The sequence below is a fragment of the Muscardinus avellanarius genome (assembly GCF_963383645.1).
Source record: "Muscardinus avellanarius genome assembly, chromosome: 7".
In the NCBI taxonomy this organism is placed as follows: domain Eukaryota; kingdom Metazoa; phylum Chordata; class Mammalia; order Rodentia; family Gliridae; genus Muscardinus; species Muscardinus avellanarius.
In genome coordinates, this window is record NC_137793.1 from 32,890,164 (window position 1) to 32,908,032 (window position 17,869).

The 17,869-nt window shown below is 53.0% G+C and overlaps 1 protein-coding gene across 1 annotated transcript in view; it reads right to left on the bottom strand.

The window, feature by feature from the left end:
- CAMK2A (calcium/calmodulin dependent protein kinase II alpha) overlaps positions 1 to 16,806 on the bottom strand; it is a gene marked incomplete at both ends in the record, with an annotated part of 64,156 nt that extends 47,350 nt beyond the window's left edge. The window contains one exon of the mRNA XM_080698492.1: positions 16,745 to 16,806. Coding sequence (XP_080554618.1) covers positions 16,745 to 16,806 — 62 coding nt within the window. The remainder of the gene's footprint in view (positions 1 to 16,744) is intronic.
- Positions 16,807 to 17,869: the final 1,063 nt, after the last annotated feature.

Consider the following 17,869-nt stretch of genomic DNA (forward strand, 5'->3'; position numbering starts at 1 on the left):
CTTTAGCTACTACAAGCAGTGCTACACTGACTAAGCTTGTATGCATGTGTCACATACATATTTGTGGATAAGTCCCTCGAGCTGCTGTGTTTTGGTCAAAGGGTAGGAGTTTTTTTGGCAATTTCAATAGATGCCGAGATTGTGCATCTTAGAGATTGCACCGACCTACTTTCCCGCTAGCACACGAGGGGACCAATTTCCTCTGCCTTTGTCAACACAGTATTATCAAACTTTTTAAAAGTTTACTAGTAAGCTGGGCGTGGTGGCACACGCTTGTAATCCCAGCATTTGGGAGGCTGAGACCGGAGGATCGCGGTTCGCAGACAGCCTCAGCTACTTAATGAGGCTCTCCGCAACTCAATGAGACCCGGTTTCAAAATAAAGAATAAAAATCAGGGCAGGCGGTGTAGCTCGGAGGTCAAATGCCCCTGGGTTCCATCCCCAGACCCACATACAAAAAAAAATTTACTAGTAAAAGAGGTAGAAAATAATAACTTGGTATAGATTTAGTTTTTAATTACCATATTAAGAATAAGGCGGAGCATCTTTTCCTGTGTTTTAAGAGGTTCCTGGGATTTTTATCCTCAAAGTATCATGGCTAGAAGATAATTCGGGGCAGGCGCTGTGAGTTTCAGAGCTCATGAGGAGGCTGATTGTTGTCATGTCATTTCATACATCATTCAATTTTTCAAGAAAAGTTAGAAGTATAGATATTGATGAGAATGTTCCCAATTTTAAATACTGGCACCTTATTCCAAAAGAATTTGAGCATGGCCCAAATAAAACCTGTCTGAAAGCCAGGCCTGGTGGCACACGCTTGTAACCCCAGTATTCAGGAGGCTGAGACAGGAGGATTGCGGTTCTCAGACAGCCTCAGCTACTATTTAGTATGGCCCTTTGCAACTCAGTGAGACCCTGTTTGAAAATGAAGAATAAAAAATAGGGCTGGGGGTGTATCTCGGAGGTAGAATACTCCTGGGTTCCATCCCTAGTACAAAAAAAACCCAACCTGTTTGAGTGCTAGAACTGGAGTGGAGATACCATTTCACTCTCCCACCCACACAGGCCACTTATTCCAACCTGTCATATATGATAGAGGAGCTTCCAAGGGGCCTGACATGGGCCTCAGTCACCATCACTACTGCCCCAAACACATGCTAATGGCTAGAAAAGCTCTCGTGCAGGCTTCCCAAGTGCAGTTCACGCAGATCAGCTGTGTATCCTGCTAAGGGCAGATTCTGCACCCTTGAGTTTGGAGTGGGGCTCAAGGTTCTGAAATCCAGCGTAGCTCAGTGTAGCTTGCTCAAGCTCACACAGCAACTGGCAGGCAGGGCCACATCTAGGACTCTAAGATCTGCACTCCTGGGTTCTAACTTCCATGCTGAGTGAGCCTGTCCAGGTTCTCATCTAGTCTCACCCCCACTTAGCCTCCAAGGTTCCATTCCCCTGTCTAAGATAACAGGCAAGTCCAAGCCACAGGATGGCCTGACAGGAACAGAGGAGGCCGCTGGCAGGCCCCAAGGCACCCTGCAGGTGCCCAGCCATGTACGCTATCGCTGGCTCTCATCTGGGCAGCGGGAGGCGAGCTGCTGGACAACTGTAGAGAAGGATGAGGAAGAAAGAGGTGTGAGGGATACTAGAGACCAGGAAACAGGACTGCGTGGGAAATGAAGTCAGCATCCATGGGCATGGATGGCCTCCTACAGGGGTGGGTCCTCCTGAGTTACCCCTGAGACTGAGACTGCTACAGGACCCCTCCTTTCTGCCTCAGAGGCCCCTGTACAGGAAAAGCTCACTTTCCTTTAATCACTACCAGGATGCTGACAGCCACCAAATATAAACAGCTTCTCCTCCTCCTCCTCCTCCTCCTCCTCCTCCTCCTCCTCCTCCTCCTCCTCCTTCTTCTTCTTCTTCTTCTTCTTCTTCTTCTTCTTCATACTAGGGATTGAACCCAGGAGTGTTTTACCTCTGAGCCACATCTCCAGCCCCATTTTATTTCTTATTTTGAAACAGGGTCTCACTAACTTGCTGAGGCTGGTCTTGAACCTGTGATCCTCCTGCCTCAGCCTCCCAAGTATTAGAATCACAGGCATGTTCCTCGAGGCTTCTTTCATACTGATCCATCTCCTACTCTTTGGGTACCAGTTGTGCCCCATGCTTCAATTATACTTCCTGGAGTAATGCAGGCCCCACAGGTTAGGGGCTCCATCCTGAAAGACCACCCCTTGTTTTAGACACCAATCACAGGCAATGGGTCCTCAGGTTACCCACCGTTCAACTTGGCTAGCAATTGGGAGCTCCCACAATTCCCTCCTTGGGTTATAGAATTTTCTATGATGTCTCACAGGAGTCAGAAAAACACTTAAGTACATTTACTGGCTTATTATATGATAAAGGATGCAGATGAACAGCCAGATTAAGAGACACATAGGGAAAATCTGGAAGGGTCCTGAGCACAGGAGACTCTGTCCCTCTGGAACTGAGATGCACCATCTCCTCTCCTATGTTGATGTGTTCACCAACCCAGAAGGTCTATTAATTCAACTTGGGGTGTGTGTGTGTGTGTGTGTGTGTGTGTGTGTGTGTGCGCGCGCGCGCGCGCGTGTGTGTGTGTGTGTGTGTGTGTGTGTGTGCTATTGGGAAATGAACCCAGGGACATTCTACCTCTGAGTTATATCCCCAGCCCTATTTATTTATTTATTTATTTATTTATTTATTTATTTATTTTGTGGTACTGGGGATGGAACCCAAGGCCATTCTACCTCTGAGCTACACTCCCAGACCTATTTTTTAGTCTTTTTTTTATCTTTTGAAACAGGGTCTCACTGAGTTGCAAAGGGCCTCACTAAGTAGCTGAGGCTGTCTGGGAACTGTGATCCTCCCCAAATGCAGGGATTACAAGTGTGCACCACAACACCTGGCTTTATTTTTAATTTTGAAACAGGGTTTCACTAAGTTGTGGAGGGCCTCACTAAGTTGCTGAGGCTGCCCTTGAACTTTCAATCCTCCTGTCTCAGTCTCTCAAGTACTGGGATCAAAGGTGTCTGCCACCATGCCTGGTTTAATTTGGGATCTTTATGGAGGCTTCATCACATAGGCACAAGTGACTATTAACTCAATCCCCATGCCTCTCCCTTTTTCAGACACTTAAGCTTATAATTGTGTCTTGGTCTTTCTAGTGACCAATCCCATCCAGGAGCCCACCAAGAGTCACCTCATTAGAACAAAATATGCTCCTATCATCCAGGAAATTCCAAGGGGTTAGGAACTCTGTGTCAAGAACTGGGGTCAAAGACCAAATATTAGAACAAAAGATGCTATAAACACCCATTGCTTAGAAAAATGCAAAGAGTTTTAGCCTGCTAGCAACCAGGCAGCATGAAGACTAAATATATTTTTGTCTTATATCACATAGTGATCCTCATACTTCCCATCTGGCCCCAGGTGGTGGCCGCTCACCCACCTCTTATCCCTCACACTCTGGACCAGTTTTCAGGGGCCAAAACTTTGACTTTCCTCTCTATGCTCCAGGACCCAGGGACCAGTGTCTGGTGCCAAAGGGGCCTCTATAAGTGGTACTTGCAGGAGCAGGAGATGGATTTGAGCAAGAGTGAGAGGAACTAGCTGGGTGTGTTGGTGCAATCCTGTAATCCCAGTACTTGGGAGGCTAAAACAGGAGGATCAAAGGTTCCTGGACAGCCTCAGCAATGTCGTTCTCAGGAACTCAGCAAGACCCTGTTTCAAAACAAAAAATAAAAAGATCTAGGGTATAACTCAGAGGTAGGACACCCTTGGGTTAAATTCCCTAGTACCAAAAAAAAAAAAAAAAGTGAGACAGGAGAAGTTTTTTCAGTCAAGGATGCTAGGGACAGGAAAATCTAAGGATAGCAAGGAACAACTGATTTCTCAAAGGTGCCATCCTACCCAGGAAGGGGGATGGCCCCCAAAACATTTAGGTCCCTGGCCATGATTCTCAAGAGCCCTAGGAAAGAAAAATATTTAAAGTGGCCACATCCTTAAAGTGGCCACAGCGTGGAAGAGCTCCACGCTCTAGAGAAGGAAGGACAGGACAGAGGAAGCGGCTGAGGGCAGGGCAGGGCCTTACAGTGCACCTGCATCCAGCCATGCTTGGTGCAGGGCTGGAGTTCAATTAGTATGTGTCTGGTAGAGGGAGGAATGGCAGGAGGAATAGATCTAATTTCTCCATTCTAGGTAATGATCTCTAATCAGTAGTCATCAAGCTGGCTGCTACAAAATGGCCTGGTGGTCATTCAAAATATAGATTGCTACTAAACCAGAACCCCTAGGTAGGGGGCCTAAGACTCTATATATTTTTTAAAGTTATTTTTAATTTTTTTATTTTTTTATTTTTTATTGGTGCATTATATTCATACATCATATTGGGGTAACAAACTTGTGTGTGTGTACATACATGTACACATCACCGATTTAACCCCTACCCAATTCCCACCCCATTCCCTCCCCATCCCTCCTTCCCTTGCTTGGCTTAGTGGTTGACTTCAATATGTTTAAGAACATTGTGTGTTTTAGAGAATTTCCTTCTTCTCCCCTCCCATCCCCTCCTTTAGGTTGTCTTGTTTGCTCCTCTATAGGATTTCCTTTTTTATCTAGAGTTCCTCCTATGACCCATTTCTCCTTAGTTTTCACATATTAGGGAAAGCATTTGATTTCTTATTTTTTGTGACTGACTAATCTCACTTAGCATAATGTCTTCCAGTTCCATCCATTTCCCTGAAAATGATGTAATTGAGTTTTTTTAATGGCTGAGTAAAATTCCATTGTGTACATATCCCACAGTTTTATAATCCATTCATCTGTTGATGGGCATCTTGGCTGGTTCCATAGTTTGGCTATGGTGAATTGTGCAGCTATGAACATAGATACACGTGCATTCGTTTGATAGTTTGGTTTCCTTTCTTTTGGGTAGATCCCAGAAGTGGTATTGCTGGATCAAATGGTAGATTTGTTCCCATGCTTCTAAGGATTCTCTATACTGTTTTCCAAAGTGGTTGCGCTAATTTTCAATCCCACCAAAAATGTTTTAGAGTTCCCACTTCTCCACGTCCTCTCCAGCATTTGTTGTTTTATTTGAATTCCCTATCTAGGTAATTCTTTCTACCCTGTCCACCCTCTGGGGAAGTCCTGCTGCATATCCAACCTTCCCTGGAATCAGCACTGGTGGAAACCATCACTCGGGCTCTGTGCTGGGAGCCCTAATGGCTCCATGAACCTGGGCTCTGCCTCAAGGAGCCAGGGCCAAAGAGCCACAGCTATGAAATAAGAGAAGCCGTATCCGCTGAACTTGCTCCTGGGAACAAGGCCAAGCTATCCTGCAAATCACTGGTGCATAACCCGGGGCCTACACTATGGGCAAGGTGGCGCAAGGGCCCTGCACCCTGGAAGGACACGGTGTGTTGTGAAGCTAGGCATGTACATTGTGTCCCTGGAGAGATGCATAGCTCCCATCCAGTGCCCGGAGGGGGGCATGCCCCCAAACCAGTTTAGAACCACTGACCCAGAGGCCACCTGTCCCTCCAAATGCCTGGATACCATAAGGTCCCTCCTTGACCCACACTGCAAAGTTGGGCTTACAAGCCTCCATTTAAAAGAACTGGGAACTGGGGCCTCGAGAAAGCAGGTGTATTCCTGCTGACACTGTGAAGAGAATCCTCGAAATTTTTCTCTGTCACCACCAAAGGCAGGTGAGTGTGGTCCTCAAGAACCAGGCCCTGGGCTCAGAGATCTGTGGTCCAATCCCAGCTCACCCCGATGCTCAGCATAAACCTGCACTTGGCCCCGGCATTTTCTCCCATAAGAGGGCAGTAATCGCGTCCACCCACTGGGTGTGCTGGGCAGACAGGCCAGGTGGTCAGGCAAAGCACTTGGCTCCTTAGGAGCCGAGCACCTAGAGCAGGAGGGGTGCAACAAGACAGCAGGGGCTGAGAGGCAGATGAGACATGCTGCGAGGACAGGGCCTGGGCCAGGAGCCGCCCACCCTCACAGCCCAGGCCTCTGTCCAGGGGAAATGCCCTGCTGCCTGCAAGGTGTCGGTGGCAGGGACCAGGGAGAAGGGACAGAGGAGGCTATAGAGCTGGTGAGGCCGAAGCCTTCCCCTCCTCCCGTTTTCATCTTTCATTTAAGAACAACATGCTTCTGTGTTCCTGTTCTGTGTGAGTGAGTGGCCACAGCCCAGCAGCCCAGGAGAGCCAGCCCCTCCTCCAGGGCCTGAGCTGAGCAGATGGCCGGCAGGTGGCTGTCGGGCAAGAGCTAGGGAATGGGTATGGGACCACTAGGGAATAGAGTATGGGACAAGGGAGAAGGAGAGGCCAGGAGGCCAAGGCGAGAGCATGTGGAAGGGCAGCCCCCCACCCCCAGAGGAAGAGGTGAGGCCTGGGTAGAGGGCCCTGTGTGAGGGGAGCCTGCGAATGTGCTCCTGGGTGCCAGGGAGAGGGGCAGTGCTCCTGGGAACCAAGGGGAGGGGCAGTGCTCCTTGGTATCAAGGGGATGGGCAGTGCTCCTGGCCATCAAGGGGAGGGGCAGTGCTCCTTGGTATCAAGGGGAGGGGCAGTGCTCCTTGGTATCAAGGGGAGGGGCAGTGCTCCTGGGAATCAAGGGGAAGGGCAGTGCTCCTGGGTATCAAGGGGAGGGGCAGTGCTCCTGGGAACCAAGGGGAGGGGCAGTGCTCCTGGGTGCCAGGAGGGCATGTGTGGTACCAGTATTTATCAGTGTCTGGGTCCAGCCATTGAAAGTGTGATGCTGTGAGGCTCCAGGTGTGACAAAGCTCCTGTGCGTTGCTCTGGGTAGATTGTGTGCATCCACGTGAGCGAGGTTACAGAATGTGAGTAGGAGAGGTGTGTGAGAGAGATGGGAGACACTGGAGGGAGGCCACCTCAGGTGTGCCATGAGGCCTTGAACAGGAACAAGCCCTGTTGGCCTCAGGACAGAAGTAGGGAGGAGACTCTGGTGTGGAGGCTTTCTGGCCTCGAGGCTGCACCCCCATCTGGGCCACAGAATCTTCTGTGATGGTGTGGCAGCCACCAGCCAATACAACCACAGCACACTCAACGTGCACGTGGCCAGTGGGACACTGGGTGGAATTGTGTTTCCTCTGAGTGACTGCAGCTGGTACCTACCACGTTGGTGGGTGCACCCTAAGTGGGTAAGAGCAGACACCGTGGACCAGCCCGCCCAGAGTCCAGACTGCAGGTCAGCCACTTCCCAGCAAGTTCCCTCTCCTCGGTCACCTGTTTACTCCCATAAACGTGCGCTTGCTTCAGGGACTGAGAGATGATGTGGTAGGCAAGGAGTTCACAGAGTCCCTGGAGTAGAGTAAACGCTCAAGAAGCAATGCCTGACATGGACGTCACTGTGTACAAAGGAAGGAGAAGAGCCAGCATCTTCCAAACCAAATGGATTGTTTGCCAAGCTTGGGAAGGGAGCGAGCCAGGGGGGAGGTGGGCAGAGACCAAGGCAAGGGGACAGGACAGTGGTCCCAGCTGAGCAGCCTGCCCTGGGTGTATGCAGGCAGGGAAGCCCCATCCAGCATTAACTACCAGCAGAAAGGGCAGAGCCACAGAGAACGTGGGAACGTGCTAATAGGCTGTGAAGATCAAGATTCATGTGGAGAATTGCTTTCTGGCTGCCTGGCAGGAGTGGAGTCCTGGGCCACGGTGTGGCTGCCAGCCACAGAGGTCCACTACCTTCTCTGGCCTGGAGCACCCCAAAATGCTGACATGGCAGCCAGGGGTACAAATGGGGAGTCACAAGGCCTGAGTCCTCACCCAATGTGGACACCAGCTTGCTTATCCTGCTGGGCCTCAGTTTCTCCATTTGAAAGGAGGTGAGGAGCTCCAGCCTTACTTCCTTGGGAGGCTGTTTGTTAGTGGTCCCCGCAACCTAAGACAGTCACTGCCACCTTCCTCTCCAGGACACCTCTCTACCTTCTCCCACAGCTGCTCAGAGCGGAGCACAAGCCCGCAGGCCTCAGCAGGGATGTTATCCAGGGCACACCTCTGGGAACTCTCCCTGTGCTCTGGACCCCTCCGGGTCTGATTGTCTGGGCTCAGGGTCTTCCCTTCATTGGCTGCTTCCTCAAACACCCCTCCCTCAAGTCAGATAAATCAACTAGAACCTTTCTCTAGACCCAGCATCCTGGGCTGCTTCCTTCCTCCCTTTCTCTTTGCTGCCAAACTTCCAGAACAAATGTCCGACATCCGCCGCCTCCTCTTCCCACCTCCCACTCTCCATGAACCCACCACAATCTGGTGCCACCCCCAAGGCTCCCTGGAAGAAATACTGGTGCCAGGCCCGCCCACCCGATGCCTCCCCTCCCCCACTGTCCCTGGCAGCCGCCCTTGGCCCCCATCTGCCTGGCTTGCCCCACACCAGGTGGCTGTGGCCCACTGACCACAGGGCTTTGAGGCATACCCTCCCTTTGCTTCTATGGTCTCCCTGGTACCCCTAATGGATGTATCTTTGCTGCCCCTTGTTCTTATTCACATGGCTGCTCCTTGTTCTCTCTGCACCTCTCCTCTTACCACTTCCTCCTCCATCCCCTGTACCAGGGGCCATTAGCTGGGATCTCTGGGGAGGCTCCAAGCATTCATAAACCCACTTAAAATTTCATCAAGATTATTCTGCATCTGTGCACTGTCCTGGTCAAAGGATGTGTGCTTTCTTCAGATTCACAAAGGAACCTGTGACTCCTCAAATGATTAGAGCCAATAACCATCATGAGAGATTGAAATCTTCATTCGCAGCCACCTCCTGGCATTAGGATTCCAGTCCCATACTCTGAGCTCTTCATTTTCTTCCCTGGGTGCGACACGGCAGGCATCTCCGACAGCCCGATGTCTTCCTCAAATCTCCCCACTGTGCCAAGATACTTAAGCATCCTGCTCTCTGAGGTGGGCAGGTGATTTCAGAAGGTCCTGGCCAAATGCATATAGACCAATTGTCTGTGAGAGAATTAGCACTCTAACCTCTTGGTGCCAAGCAACTGGTAGCCCAGGCCACCCATCCCATCAATCAGAGAAGGCAGGGTTAGGACATCGTGGGGGAAGAAAGAGCTGGGACTGGCCACCAGAGTAGTGTCATTTATTGGCCTAGAGTTTGGGCCGTGCATCATAACTGGCATGCCCAGTAATACGTGACCATGGAGACTACCCCTCTCATTCCAGAGATGGGGAAACTGAGGCTGAGGCCTGGAACCCAGGGCTCCAGAGCAGAGTCCGTTGTTCTTCCAATATTCCAGACTCTGAGATCAGAGGGGCTCTAACAGTGCTCTGCGGTTGGGCCATAGGAGAGGGAGATTCGTGGGAGATCGACAGTGTTCTGTGTGTTGGAGCAAGTGTGTTTGTGGGGAAAGAGCCGCCATAGCTTACAAGAGGACTCCTAATCTCCAAAACAGTTACAAAGCTAGGGTGGGTTTACTCAGAAACAAATGGAAAATCCTCCACAGGGTGTTTCTGGGCACCCTAAGCCAATCCTGTCCCTTTTGGGAGCCTGAGCTTACCCATTATAAAATTGGTGATGAGTAAGTCAAGTTGAAGCCCTCTCTTTCTTTCTTTTCTTTTAAGATGGTAGTGTCCCTTCTTAATAATAGTCAAACAACGTACAGCTACGCTGGCTCCCAAAGGGCAGGTAGATGAGAGATGAGCTGGGCTCCGATGCCCTCTGCTTCGCTTCCCCTCACCTCCCTCCCTGTCTCAGCCTGCCGCAGCAGCTCTGCCAGCAAACCCCTCAAGCCTCGGCATCACGCAGCCTGCTAATCCTGGGACCTGGTACCAAAACTGCGCCTCTCCCCTCCTGCCCGTGGCTGCACCGCCCACTCCCAGACTCCAGAAGATGCGCAGGGACGAGCCGTCCCGCACTCCCCACACTGGTGCCAACCCAGCAGAAGCCTCACAGGGGGCACAGAAGGCCTGGGAACCAGAAGATTCTGTTTGCTGCAGGGAACATTGAACCAACAGAAGTTCCAACATATTCCTTGTTTTGGCTGTGCACGGGGTTTTCTTGAATGGGTTACAAAAAGAAATCAAAAGAAAAACAGAAAACTATTCACAGTGCTTAGGGGCAGAACCAGAGCACAGCACGGCAGCAAGGTGCCGAGGGGCTGCCTCCTCCCCTGCCTCTGATGGCTGCCTGCCCGCCCTGTCCACAGTGCAGACCCCAGAGGCTTTCAGGGGTGCCAGAGCAGAGAGAGGGGGCTCAGGGGCAAGTGGACCCCGTTCCTGTGGGTCACCCACTTGCCTGGCCATGGGCAGGGCCCTGTTTTCTAGGGGCTTTAATTCCACACCTATAAGACAACAGAGCACTCCTGAGTCAGATGTCCAGAATAACGCTAATGACAGCCCGGCCCTGCACTGGCTCCCACCTCTTTCTCATGGCAAGTGCCTCACCAGGTGAAGGGAGCCAGGGGTGTGTTGTCGCACATCTCAGCTGCCTTAGTACTGTGTCCCAAGGCTGCATCCATCCGTGGGACAGGAAAGCACCTCTGACCTTTAGAAAGTTCTTCCTGGTACTAGGATGAAATCTGCCTCCCCTGTGCTATACATTTAGTTGCTCTGCCCTCTATGACCCTCGGTCCCCAAGACATCGCTGCAGACACAGGCAGGGAAGACACACACCCCAAGAAAAATATTTTCCCTTCCAAAGCTCCCCAGGCCTCAGCACTCTCTCACTTGACTTGGCTTCCAGGCCTTTACTGCCCTGCCTCTTCTAGACAACTATAAGCTCTTAATACTCCCCTGGGACCCAGCATCGGCAAGTCAGGGTGGGGAGTGAGCTGCCCAGGCCAGATCCCTGGGGACTGAGGTGCTCCCCTGAAATCCGTGTCCCTGAGACTCTGCCAGAGCTGTTCCCCTCTCAGGAACACTGCCACCTAACCCTCAGCTTAACTCTTTTTTTTTTTTTTTTTTTTTTTTTTTTAATACTAGGGATTGAACCCAGAGGTTCCAACACTGAACTATGTTCCCAGCCCTTTTTTTTTTTTTTTAAATTTTAAAACAGGGTCTCCCTAAGTTGCCCAGGCTGGTCTTGAACTTGTGATCCTTCTGCCTTTGCCTCTCCAGTAGCTGGGGTGGTAGGTATTAGGTATGTGCCACTGCACCAGGCTTGGTTAACTTTTATCCAACCTCCGACTCCCCAACTTCACTTCCTCAGGGGAGCCTTCCCTATACCTCCCTCATTCAGGCTAGCTGAGGTCTCTTTGCAGCTCACAGCTCAGCGTTTGTGTTCATAACCCTTATCCAGTTGCATTTAAATAATAGTTTCTGAAGTGATTTAATTAATGTTAGTTTTGCAGCAGATCACAAACCCCATGAGAGCAGAGACAACATGTCTTGCAGGTGGGAAATGCTGAGTAGAGCTCAGGACTAGGAACAGAGGGTCCGCTCAAGAAAGACTTGTTAAGTGGCTGCAAGGATCATGGGTGTGTTTCTTCTCTTCCAGGAAACCCAGACACCAAAACCCTCGACCTCCCCAGCACAGAAAGTCCCACTGGCTTACAGCCCCGCCTGCCGCTGTGGTGGACAGGCAAGCCCACAAGGACCTAGAGTCTCGGCGGCTGGGCTGCACCAGGCTTTCCTGGCAGCTTCCTACAGTGCAAGAAGACAGGACATGGGTAGCGTGCACACAGGACAGGGTGGGCTGTGGTAGAGAGGCCTCTCCAAAGACAGAAAAGGGGGCAAGGGGAGAGAAGACAGAGAGAAGGGCAGTGGGGGAGAGAGAGAGAGGGAGAGAGACCCAGAAATCTAGCCAGCATCTTCTTTTTGTCCCTCCGCTGGGAGGTAGACTTGTGCTCTATGCTCTGCTGGAGCCAGTGTGGGGTGTGTGTGTGTGTGTGTGTGTGTGTGTGTGTGTGCGCGCACGCGCACTGCATCCCAAGGGGCTGTCCTCCCCTTAGGTGGAGTGCCTAGCCCCAGACCAGGGGCGCTGGAGCAGTGTTGCTGTGTGCTGGGGGGGCAGGAAGAGGCAGGCTCAGCGGAGTGTCAGTGTGTCTCAGCCTGTGCGGGGGCGGCTGTGTGGGGGCGGAGGGCTGCGGCATGCACCAGCACATGTGCCTGCCTGCCGCCTGGAGAAAGAGCAAGGGAAGGCTGCCCCCCCCCTGCCCTCACACCCCAGCTTCAGCTCCTGCCCCCCAACTTCCTCTCCTTCAGCCTCTGGTCCCCGCACATCACGGTCTCCCAGCCCTGCACTTGCCCTACCTGTCACTGTGGCCTTGGACACACTGAACGGACACTGTCTCTGGTGCTCTCAGTGCTGAAGCTCTGGGGATCTGCAACTTCCCACGTAGCCCTCCATGGAGGGAGACCGCGAAGGATAACACCTCTCATGTCTAGAGACGCGATCCCCATTTTACAGATGGTAAAGTTGAGGTACACAAAGGACACGCAACTCCCTCAAGGCAGCCCAGTCAACTCAAGGCAAAATCGTGATTGGAAAATAAGGGACAGCGCAGAGTCCCCCACTGCCCCTATTCCTTTGTTTGTGGGCCAGACGGGGGGTGCTCCCAGAGGCGGCACCTGGAGGGGCCACTCTCAGCAATCTCCCCTCCGCAGACCAGCTGCTGGAGACCTGAACACCATCCGCTCAGCCTTCACCTTCCCCAGCCCCAGTGTGCTCATCTGTAAGATGGATGAGTAAGCCTGTCCCGCCTCCCTCAGGGACAAGCTAATAGACGGAGAAGCGCCACCCTGGCCTGAAGTGCTGAGGATGTGGGGTTATTAGCCATGGAATGGCGGCATGCCACCGCCTTTGGGTGGGGCCCTGACGCCTAGGTGTCCGCTCTCTCTAATGTGACACCATCCACTCTCCTACCAGCTCTGCCAGGGGAGAGTGGGTCTGTGAAGCGCATTCTAAGGCTGAGGTCCAGGAAGGCAACTGAGCAGCCAGGTCCCTGGAGTCAGCCCCCTCCTCCCACTGTCAACCTCACCGGCCACCCTCCCCCACACAACCCTCCCCGTCCCCTGCACAGCCTGCTTCAATTTCAGATCCTTGTTTCTAGAGAGAAAAGAGTGGGTTGAGCTCCCTCCCTCCCTCTCCCTCTCTCAAGTAAAATCTCCTTCGGAGGCTCTTTCTGTACATCCCAGTGATTACACAGGCTGCAGGGTGATTCTCTAACCTCTGCCTGCGGGGGCGAACCAAAGCCTAGGAACAGCAAAGGCTGGAGAAGTCCTCCATCTCCTCTTGCTCCTCCTCCTCCTCTTCTTCCTCCTCCTCCTCCTCTTCTTCCTCCTCCTCCACTTCCTCTGCCCCAGCCCCTTCCCCAGGCCCCCTGGGGCTTCTCTTGCTGCCTCCTCTTCCCTATTCCTGCCTCTCAGAGATTCTAGACTTGGAGAAGGCTGCCTATGCTGGGAGCTCTGGCTCAACCCCCACCCCCGACCCTGGAGCTGGTGCCACAGCCTGCCTCCAAGCAAGGCCTGTGCTCCTAGGGGCCAGCTTCCATTTCTCTCATCTCAGAAAAAGAGAGGGACAGGGTCAAGGGAGGAGGCACTGAGCTCATCTCCGAGTCCCAAGAGGCAGCCCCATGCTAGCCCCCTAGGGGACCTGGAAGCAACTTCTAGTTTTTTCTAAATTCCTACAATTCAGTGGGGCCTTCCGTCTGGTAGCATGGAGAAGCTCCAGAAACCCCCGCCCAGCGCCCTCCCTCAGCCATAGCCCTCAACTGCTCCTTCTCAAAGGCCTCAGTAATAAGGCAGGACTCAGGGGCAGGACCCCAGGAAGCTGGGAGATGCACTCGCCACCTCTCCTCCTCTCCAGCTGCGCAGCACAGGGCCCTGCTGCAAGAGGTCCAAAGGCTCCCGTGTCCCCGTTTAGGGCTAGAGATCCAGAGTGGGATTTGGATGGGGCTCAGCTTCTGAAAGGTGATTACGGTGTCCTGGCTGGGAGGGCGAGGACGACAGATCCACAGGCATCTTCATTGCTACCTCCACACAAGAGGAGCCATGGCGTTCCAGCCAGCTTGGAACGGGGTGGAGGTAGGGGAGCCTTGTCAATCCCACCCCTGGGTTGAGCAAACTCCAGACAAAAGGTAAACATCTACAAGACTTCAGCCTTGTCCCCCAGCCCTGTCCTGCCCTCAAGTACAACAACCAACCCAGCAGTGAGGCTTACAGAGGTCCCACCACACACGAAGCTCAAGGCTGTCTGCACAAACACCATCTCGTTTAATCCCCACAGCCCTTTTCACCTCCACACTGCAGGTGGGGGAAGAAATTTTGCAGCTTGCCTGATGCCAAGAGCAAAGGGCAATGAACTGCGTCCCCTCCCTGCCCCCACCAGACCGAAGCCATTGTGCAGAGCCAGAGCTCACAGCCTCCTCCATGACGCGCCCTGGCCCCTGTAACACAGTTGTCAGGCCTGGGCTCCCCCGATTCAGGGCTCCCCCTTCTCTCCAATACCAGCATCCTTAACCCCAGGCCCATGCACTGCCCTCTGCAGCCCCGCAAGCTCCTGACACTGCGTGCAACATTTTGTAGGTTTGCGCATTTTCTCAGAGAACGTCAATTTAGATTTTCATCAGATTCCTAGAGGAATATATGACCTAAAAAAAGGTTAAGAGTACTGATGCTTCTGGAAGGAAGAGGTCTGAAATTGATTAGACAGGGCCTGACTATATCTGCTACCCTCAGTTTTCCTTCCATGGTCATTCCAAGGTTCCCTCTCCCTTGAAATGCTGCCTCCTTCCTGTCCGACCCAGAGCCCAGGCAGGCAGAGGAGCTAAGAAGGCTCACAAAGGGTCCCTCTGCCGAGCCACTCCCACTGACCCAGGCTCCATGACTCCCATCCCCTCTCCGGGCAAAAGGGCACTTTTGCTTTCACTTTTGAGCTCTTAGATCCCATCTCAACTTCACCGCACTCAACTCTGTGACGCAGCCTGCCACAGACCAGCCCTGGCTGCCCTGTGAAAGGCAGCTCCTGCTAACTGGAGAGCTCGAGGGTTCTCAGTGGGCATCGGCTAGAGAGAGTCCCCGCTTGAGCTCAGGGCCCAGCCCCGTCCTCCAGAGCAGCCCTAAGCACTGTATTTCTGCCCCCACTTCCGGCACAAAGACACACTCAGGAAGGCAGGAAGTCTGCAGACAAGAATGCTCGTACATCTGCACAAGTGTACGTGTGCACCAGGGAGCTAGCATGTGTCTGTTAGTGTCAGGCTAGGCTGATGTCAGGTATAAGATGTCAGGATAAGCTAAATACCTGCGTGCGCGGGCGCGTGTGTGCATGCGCGTGTATGTGTGCAGGCATTCTGCTTATACACAGACACAGGCCCACCTCCCACACATATGCAGACACCAGCATGAGCTCACACATGCCTCTAACACCCACACACCCACACAATCCCATGAGCCCAGGTCACACACACACACACACACACACACACACACACACCTTCCTATGCATGTGCCATGCACTTCTAGATGCCATATGAACACTGTTGTGTTTCACATGGGCATCCTTGCACACCCCCTACCCCACGCACACATGCTAACTGATGTGCACACAGCTGCACCTGCCATGCATGTCCATATCCTCCCTCTCAGGCAGCCCAGCCAGCAGCACTCTCTGCGTGCCTGCACACATGCACCCTCGCAGGGCACACTTGAGCTTGTAGGCTTTACAGGCACATCACATGGTCAAATGCATGCACCCCCTTTTGGTGCACACGAGTGGGCCTCAGGGTCAGTCTTTATACAACACCATCATTCCCCTCAAAAGTGCTTATGCAGCAACACTCATCACCTCCCACCTCGAAGCCCACAGTGGTGCTTGCACACCCAGACCTTGCACCGGCCCCTTCCCCCTCGCTCCTGCCACCACAGCAGGAATCAGCCAGGGCACTGGCACTCCTTCGCCCACTGGGCATACTCTGCCTCCAAACTGCACCCAACACTTGATCCATCCCAGGTCCTCCACGAGCCTAGCAAGGGGCATCCAGGAACCTCCTTGATAGTCTGCAGCCCACCAGGCTACTCCAGGGGTCTCCCCTCACTCCTCACCCTCCCACCTTCTCTCCAGTCATCACAGACATAAAACAAGCTCTGGGGCTGGGCATCTTTGCTAAAGGATCACAGCTCTGGCTCCTTCATACCCCAGCCCCTGTAGCACAGTGCCCCCCAGCTTGTTGATCGCCCCTCTCCTCTGCCCAACACTAGTCCCTCACATGTTAACCCCTTCTGTACCAATGCCCTCACTCCTGGTAGGAGCTGGGAAAGGGAAGGTGGGGAAGAAATGTGCTTACAGGGAGAAGTTGACCACTCGGAACAGTGGCTGCAGGTACCTACAGTCAGGAAGAACTATCTGGGAGGTAGTGAGCTCTCCATCACTGGAGAAGGCTCTAAGTAAAATTATAGAAGGGATTCCAGCTTAGAGGAAAGAATCTTCTATAACCCTAAGTTCTGAAGAATCGCTGAGTGGCCAAGTTATGTGTACTTGTGCATGTGTGTGTGCACACTGGCAGACACTATCAACCTGACACCCTTACACACACACACCCAGCTGGCTTGGCATCTCTGCACCCACAAACATGCCTATACCTAACTCTGGCCACCTTGTGCTCATGCAAGTGCCCCCAATCCATCCATGCAGCCTACCTTTCTGAGTGTGCACAGGAGAGCCCGGAGCAAAACAGGCATGCACACACACACACACACACACACACACACACACACACACCACCCGAGAGGCCGACCCCTTGCACCCTCCCAGATTCCTTGGTGCCACTCACTTTCCCAGTTCCTCAAAGAGCTGGTACTCTTCTGTGAAGCGGGTGCAGGTGATGGTGGCCATCCTGGCACTGGGCGGGCAGGCGAGGCTTGGGGATTTGGGACCAGGACTGGGGCACTGCTGCTCTGCTCCCAGAACCAGGGGCCGCTCGCCTGCCCGTGCTGCCGAGTGCGAAGGGAGAGCCGGCTTGACTGACGAGCCTGGGGCTTCTGAGCAGGGCACTGTGGCTGCTCACAGCCTCGCGAGCCTTCGTCAGCATCCAGGTCCCCATGGCAACCACCTCCAAAACGCCCTGTTCCCGTTGCCCCGGTAACTGCCTCCCCAACACCTGCCTGCCTTCCACTGCGAAACCTGCTCCCGGACACCCTGGCCCCAACACACACACAATATTGCAGACCTGTGTGGGCCAGGGGTGGGTGGACCCAGCACCCCCCGGGGTGAGGAACTGGGGGTGGGGTGGAGGAGAAACAAAACAAACTTAGTTCACAAGTGATCTCTTTTCCCACCTCCCCCACCTCCAACTATGAGACCCTTATAGCAGACAGGATGGGATTAAGTGGGGCAAAGAGGCAGTTGCCATGGTAACGGCCAGTGGGTGCCACATTCCAGGATGGTCCTCAGGAAAGACAGGATGTAGTTACCCTGGCAACTTCATCTCCTCTGGAGAGACAGGTATTGCCCCGTTGCCCTGGCAACAGCTGGGCTCTAAGGTTTACAGGGAAGTGACGGCTAATTCATTGGGATTCTCTCTCTCTCTCTCTCTCTCTCTCTCTCTCTCTCTCTCTCTCTGTGTGTGTGTGTGTGTGTGTGTGTGTGTGTGTGTACCACTGTAGTCTCTATCACTCCATTCCCCTCTGTGGATTTGTTTTGCCTCTACCTCTGTCCTTATTTTGCTCATGCTCTCTCTGCCACCTTGCCCATCACGCTGGCACAGTAGCTCAGGGGAAAAGTGTAGAGGAGACCTCAGGATTGCAGAGGGAACAGGTCTGACTACATACTCACCCCTACATCACACAGCAGTGACAGTTGGGCCCCCTTGAGGCCTCTTCTGCACTCTCCCCCACCCTCTTGTCCCCAGAGGGACATGTAGATCTAGTCCCCTGGGGCTCATGTCCCAGTTTCTGCT